The following is a 7562-nucleotide window of genomic DNA, read 5'->3' as shown; positions in this document are numbered from 1 at the left end:
GAAGTACAAAACAACTGGATTGCGGGTGATCAGAATCTACAAAACATGAACTAGGATACATTGAGCCCAAATTCGGACAGCAAAACCTTTCCTACTATAAAAACATTGCAGAAACGTCAGCTGCAACAAACCTGTCAAACGGTAAACTTACCAATCAGAGAAAACAATATTACTGATTTCTTTTCACACAAAATATCCCACTCTTGTGTAATATATTCTAGTATTAAATAAATTTTGATGCTCAAACTCAAAACTTAGACATTTGACTAGCCAGAAACTAGTCAAAGTTACCACGAAGATCAGCTTCAGGGGACACATAATACCTCTGATAACTTTCTTATACAAACGAAATGAACTTATTGATCAATTCATACCTTCAGAAAATTTCCTATATTAGGGACAGACTCTCTTGGGTTAATCAACAGCTTGAACGATTCGTTAGAAGGCGAGACAGAGATGTTACGCCGCTACCGAGGAATATAGCTCTCCGAAGAGCTTTATCGGTTGGATTGTAACACATTAAGCTATCCTGTGTGTGTGTTTTTAAGTTTGTTTATACTCGGCGCCGAAATAAACCATATGTCCGAGAATATAGCATCCTTGCCGGTCCACTATAGTAGTCTCATCGGGGACGTCTTTTTCATGCTGAATCTTCGGTAGCCTGTTCTTCGTACAGTGGTGATGAAGACGTCAACAAGACTGCCAAGGCAACAGCTTCCTGACCATCGATAACAAAAACGGCCTTTGGAAAAGTCCCTTTATACGACGCGGTTCAAACCCGGTGGATGTAATATTTTCTCGCGCATGTGCAATCTGCGTAGGGCAAAAGATCATCGCCCTACATAGAAATGTAGAAGAAGTTCATAGACAGTTCTGAGTCAAATGACGGTAAAAAGAAAAAAAATAAAATTAAAAAACCTCTAAGAAAAAAGATGGCTTTATAGCTTTGTGGACAAGATATGGAAAAGAGGATTTAAAAATTCCCTTTGTGACTACTTTGGATTTGAAAATCATTGAGATAATTGTTGTAAAAATGTGGAAATTTATTTATTATCAAAGAATAAAAAGATAAGGTCTACTTTGTTCTTCTTGAAATAGGTCATATAAAAAGTATGAAATCAAAGTCAATTAATTTATCATTTTAAACAAAAGGTCAAAACCTGTAGTAACAGATGTTCATGAACATGTTGTATTCAGATTTATCCAATTTGACTGCGATGACAAACACTCACGTATATATGTTAAAGTAATTTCATAAAATGATGAGAAAATAAGAAATTTTCCTGTATGGTATAGCGAAAAAAAACACTTTTATCCAATTTATCGTAACACATTTAGTAAATGCATCCCACATAATACTATATGTCACTTCACAAAATTAATTCCAAACATTGATAAGGTATATGTTAAAATTATTTAATTACGTTTATTATCATAATTGTACAATATTAACAATGTCTTTATACTAAAACGTCCCGGTTATTGTAAACGACCGGTCACGTGTCCATCTGTTTTTGCCAATCCACATAATCAAAGGAAGTGTACTATTACGTAATTCATGTCTAATAACTTTTAATTAAAACCACTGTTAACTGGTGAAAAAGTGTTCTAATAATCCTTTTTTTTTATATTATCATTTATTAATTAATAATTATATTATAATTCTAACACAATATTTTTTTTTTTTAAGCCCAACAGGTAACTTCGTTTATTGTCCCGTCATGGGTAAAATAGGGTCGGGGATCCATCCGCTATTTCACCTTACAAGTTTACTAACAACAATATATATATATATATATAATATATATATATATATATATATATATATATATATATATATATATATATAATATATATATATATATATATATATATATATATATATATATATATATATATACACATATGACAAGGACAACATAATTATGTAAATTATAAATTATAAGACTTCATGGGCTATGAAATTATGACATGCTACATAATAATGCAACAAGGTTAGTAGATATAATATATATAATCAAGTACACGCAAGTATTGTTTCTTACTTATACAATGTATATGATAAAAGATATATATTAATATATTTAATGTAAATTCACATTGATTGAAAAAAACAACAACAAAAAACAAATACTTTAAACAGAGGAAAATTAGGTCAAATTCAGCTTTTATGTCCTGTATAAGATCAACTTTTAATTTTAATATGACTCTTCTAAATTCTTTTTTTTTAAACAGTTACACATGTTACTAGGTGTTGAATCAAAATCTAAAAGACATTCTGATATTTCAGAACCTAATTGAGAGCAAGTGGAGTACAATAATTTTCGCTCCGTTTCCGTTTCAATGTTTTATATATTTTGTATGTCACAAATGACCTGGTGTGGAGATGTTGTTTATTTTCACTTTACTTGTTCCAGGTTTTGTTCTATTCATTCGAAGATACAATGTATTGTTAAAGTAATCTTATAGAATACTAATTCTTGCATATTTCTGGTAAACCTGGATAAACTGAGTAATTTGCGTGTATAAAACATTGTCTGACTTTGAACAATGTTATGCAATTGAAGTGATATCTTCCGATGTGTAACTTAACGCGGCAGTTGAAATCGCCAACATCCTGGAACCTGTAAGGTAAGCTGCTTATTTACACGTTCCTACATTAGTTGTTTCAAATTCATTTTTCTATTATCTTACGTAATACAATTTAATTTTAAGATTCGATTACACACTTTTTTTTGTTATTTCTAATTGAGGTGAACAGGTACAAGATTTCCAACGACTTGAAGTCACTAAAAATCACCAGGACAGACCCAGTTCTCGTCGAAACATAGCTTCTATAAAGAGACAAGACAGGTTGGTTATGAAGGAATGCCTACAACAATGAAGGTTGACTGTACCTGACCTTAGAAGATCCAGAGAAGCAGCTGATGTGTTTGCAACTCCATGGTTCGGCGCAGTCTGAAAGCCGTAGGAAATAGTCATCGAGGTATCAAGAAACCATCGATGACCCGTATACAACGACAAAAAAACAAAACAAAAAAACAACGAAAATTTACTGCAATTCTTGCTGACGGGACATGGCTGGACTGGTCTACAGTCATGTCCAGTGATGAAAGCAAATTCAACTTGTTTCGGAGAGATGGACTAAGTAATGTGGGGTGGTGGTAAGCAAAGTCTCACAAGTGTGTGGTGCCTACTGTCAAGTTTCACTGTAAAGGATACTATTGTGTTACCGTGGAACTGGAATATTGAAAACTGTGAAAGAAACTCCAAAGTCTGTGAGATGAGTCCTTTTATCAAGATGCCGGTGCACCATGTCACAGACCAAAGACTATTAAAATCTGGCATACTGCCAATGGTGAACTGTACTCCTCCCCTCCCCCTCAGTCACACAATTGAAGATCTGTGGCACAACACTAGTCCAAGCAGTATCGCAACAGGCAAGAATTTGCTCCTAGCGTCAGTAAATGCTGGAGTGAGGTGGATGTCGTTAGGTGCTGAAACCTTATAAGAAGTTTTCTCAGGAGAAATGATGCTATTCTAGCTATTCGGGGTGGTTATACAAGATGTTAAATCAGACTTGTGTTCAAATGACATTATGGTCACAATTTGTTGAACAAAGAGATCTATTCTTAGAAGTAAATGTGCTTAAGCTTATGATTTGTATATATAAACTATTCCTCGCTAATACATTATAAAATGAAAAATATATATACGAGAGGTGTTCAGTTTATTATTAAACACAATCAAAACACGCTATAAGATCTCATAGCTAACAATAACTCGTGCAAACTCGTGCAAAGCGATTAATTCATGTATAGTAGTGTACCATACATACACCAATCTAATTTGAATTGAAAATTCAATATGGTTAGACCAAAAATAAATGATTTAGTTAAGGGCATTATTTTAGGACTTTTGAAGCGAATAATGTACTACAGAAACATTGTAAAACAAGTTAAACAGATGAGACATAATGTTTTTGCTCCTTATGTGCATCGCATTCAACATGGTAAAGAATTCTAAATAACATACGCAAAACAGATAAAAGTGGTTCTTTTACTTAACGTTGCAGCACATCAACTACTGCTGTCGTCGTACGTAAAATTCGTAATAAAATCAACCACACAAACAGAAATGGCAGCTAAGTGTAGGGATGTCTCTTGGCACTGTCGAACTAATGAGACAGACCTGAACAAACTGAAATTTGTAAAACGAGATGCATTTGCACCTGGGTTTATGGTTCGGACCGCTGTCAGTTTTTACGAAAAGACATCCCTTTTTTATCAATAAATGGGTAAAAGGCAATGCAAAATATAACGTAGACAAAGTTTTAAAGCCATTTCTCAAAATAGCTGTTCCACGACTTTTTCTTCGAAATAAGAATGATATGGTATTCCATCAAGACTCGGCCTCTAGTCATACCGCTAAAATGCCCAACCATGATTTTTCTTAACAAACGTAAAGTGAATTACATAACACCTGCAGGATGAATACCAAAAAAGCCCAAATGCAGACAGCTCCCATTGACTTTGGTATCTTGGGTACTGTATTCTGAAACGAAGGCTATAGAAACGCGAGATTTATACCGTGTCCGGTCTTAAAAAGGTTCTCAGAGAAGAGCAAACTTGAGCAGTCATGCTGAAAACTGGACTTTAGAAATTTGGCCAAAAAGGTGTAGAATGATTTACTATTGTTATGGATTCCTGCATCTGTTGCAATAAACCACATCCAAGTGAGTAATAAACCAGGTTTTAAAACTGTTTCATAATAAATTGAACATCTCACGAATTTTATTATATTTTCAATACATGAAATAAATTTTATACCAAGTTTCATGAATATTCATAAATGTCTCTAGATTTTTGTAGGGCACTGTACATATTCACAGATACGTGTGTATCACCCTTATTTTAGAACATATACATATACAATTACATAAAATTTTGTGAATAGATAACAACAGTCACGAATACTTTAAGTAGATAAGGATGTCCTTCTTTAGTAGAATAAAATTTGTGAAGTACACGAGTGAAAGCAAACATCAACAAGATGAAATTGACATTTGTCTTATTACTTACAGGTCTGATTTTATTTATTTTTGTTTAAAAATTCGTCTTATATTTATTACATTCATAATAATAAACAATGTTAATAATGTTTAAGAAATATATAAATATTAGGTTACCTTTGGTTTATGTCGTATAAAAGTGTGCGGTTCCAGTTTAGATGCGCAGATATATTAGCACAAATTATAGTCTTGCCATTAAGCCTATAATTACACAAATATAAAATCATTTTGTTATCATATTTAATATTGAAAACAAGCTTACATAGATACTTCTTTGATTTCATTTTTTTCTATGCTGAATAGAATTCTAATGTAGCATCATTTAATTGACATGCTTATTTTTCCGAATATTTTTTTAATCTAGTATACATATGTTGGACTAATGCTGAAATCTGCAGTAATATCACAGACTGTGTTGGTACAGTATGTAAGCCTTCAGTAGATCACGTGCATCTCGAATGTATCGAGAAACATTGCACGTGCTCGAATGACCCAAGGGGTAAGTAATTATGATACAGTCATTTCACTTAGAAAATACATATCAATTTGAGTGCATTGTTGTAGAATAAATACATGATTCGAGTTTAAATGCGCAGTTATATAATCACGAAAACCTATACATTTGAAAGGAAAAACCGTGCATTATTATACATATACTAGAAAACTTGTATTATGCAAGACACATAAATATCTTTCTCCATTCTATAAAAGAGAAAATTAATAAAAAAAACCAATTAAATTACATTGAGTGTAGATGTAATGTTTCCTGACGTCATTATTTGGTTAATTGACGTCATATCACGTTTAAGAATTCGTTTTTTTATGCAATGCATACTTATACGTTTTATAATGCACTTTATTGCCTTGTCTGTATGATGAAGCGTGAGGGAATATGAAAGAAGTACAAACTTATACTCATAAAAACTGTCGATGTATGAGTGCTACGATTTGTTTTAATTAGACAATTGTATTGCTTGTATAAATATTTCGTTACAATTAAAGTCTACAACCTAAACGTCTTAACAAGAAAGATAACACATGAATGATACGGAAATTTCCTTTGTAGATCTAGACCTATGTAATACCAATTTTATGAGTTTGATCAGTCTCACCTTCTATTCAGTACAATGTCTCCGAAAGGTTATCACTTATCAGTGACATTCACTTTGTTGACGTTGGTCATTTTAGATCTAAGTTAGAACCAAATGACACAAGCTTTGATGAATGCTTACCCCATAACTCTTACATTTCTTCAACGAATTGCAAAATCTTCGTATCAAATGTTAAGCTTAAAGGTAATGAAGCTCTATTTTTTCATTGGTCGTGTTAGAAATTCAGGCCAATGAAAATTCTCCATACAAAATGGGGGTCTGCTGCACCAGTCACGACTTAGCACATCGATAAAAGGCATGTTACATGCAAAAAAAAGCAGTTTATATTGTATAGGAACACTAGGGGGTAATAGAGTGGATGATGGTAGTGACCAATCAATGTGCTAATCACCTATAAATCAAGCAGTACTGCAAATAAAGTTTTGAATGTTTAAGATAAGAAATATTCAAAAAGAAAGCAAATGTGATGTTTCTTAATATAAACATGATTGAAAATGATAAGTACGGAATCGCTAATATTTAACATCCGAACTGTTGCATGCTCGATTTGATTGGGCCTGTTGACTTTATTGGCAAAGTACATACTACAGTACGAAAATACATGTTACAGTCAACGCCAGATATCATAAGTGAAGGCAAAATTCAATATTTAGCCATGTATATGTTGAATTTTTCGAATTTAAAAACATCCGCAGATGTCTTCCTATTGCGGTAATGAAAGCATCTTCAATGAAACAAATTCATGCCTTTAAATGAACACAGCGTATCTCGAATGAAAAAGCTTAATTTATTACGTTATCAAGTGACTATTTAGTTATTACGTTAATTTTTCTTCATAATTTTCAGCGTGTCTTTCTGTTGGTGACTGTGACCAGAACGCGAGATGTTTTGATAGGGAGGGGCACAGAACTCACTTTCACTGCTTGGATGGTGCCTGTTTATGTATTAGAGTATAAAACAAAACATTATGTGTTATTTAAACAAGAAATTAAAGATTGTCAGTTATTTTGTCTTCGTGTTTTGATGCCTATATAGTGCTGCAAATAGACTCAAATAACTCGCTTATTTAGGGGAGTAACTGGTCCCCGATCATAAACAGGGGGTTTCATATACCAAAATGTTCGGTTGGGTCCCTATATTACGAAATAGGATTTCATTTTTGCCATAAATGCTGGCGGACTAAGAAATCCAAGATGGCGTCCAAGATGGCCGCCAAAAATATGAAAATAATCATTTATTATTTATTACTTAAATTTGCAAGCATTAACTTTTTAAAAAAGTTGTTTTTTAAACATTTTGATATTAAATATATTTATTAAATTTAGTTTTAGTATCTATTTATAATGTTAGTAGAATTTTTATGATAAAAACCGATAATT

The 7562-nt window shown here is 32.5% G+C and overlaps 1 protein-coding gene across 1 annotated transcript; it reads left to right on the top strand.

Moving 5' to 3' along the window:
- Positions 1-4950: 4950 nt before the first annotated feature.
- LOC132753672 (serine protease inhibitor Cvsi-2-like) lies at positions 4951-7188 on the top strand. Its single transcript, XM_060744164.1, has 3 exons — positions 4951-5083; positions 5436-5570; positions 7030-7188. The coding sequence occupies exons 1-3, from the start codon at positions 5053-5055 to the stop codon at positions 7137-7139; spliced, it is 276 nt and encodes a 91-aa protein (XP_060600147.1). The 5' UTR covers positions 4951-5052; the 3' UTR covers positions 7140-7188.
- Positions 7189-7562: the final 374 nt, after the last annotated feature.

This window comes from Ruditapes philippinarum, unplaced genomic scaffold (genome assembly GCF_026571515.1).
Source record: "Ruditapes philippinarum isolate M1 unplaced genomic scaffold, ASM2657151v2 ctg3095_1_1_1_1, whole genome shotgun sequence".
NCBI lineage: Eukaryota > Metazoa > Mollusca > Bivalvia > Venerida > Veneridae > Ruditapes > Ruditapes philippinarum.
This window is presented reverse-complemented; position numbering and strand designations above follow the sequence as displayed.

What these genes read in the sequence shown, in the direction of transcription:
- LOC132753672 (XM_060744164.1), top strand. Translation starts at nt 5,053, where the DNA reads ATGAAATTGACATTTGTCTTATTACTTACAG. An exon ending in ATTTGTCTTATTACTTACAG is followed by an intron (nt 5,084 to 5,435) that starts GTCTGATTTTAT and finishes TTTTTAATCTAG; the next exon opens with TATACATATGTTGGACTAAT. An exon ending in GTGCTCGAATGACCCAAGGG is followed by an intron (nt 5,571 to 7,029) that starts GTAAGTAATTAT and finishes CATAATTTTCAG; the next exon opens with CGTGTCTTTCTGTTGGTGAC.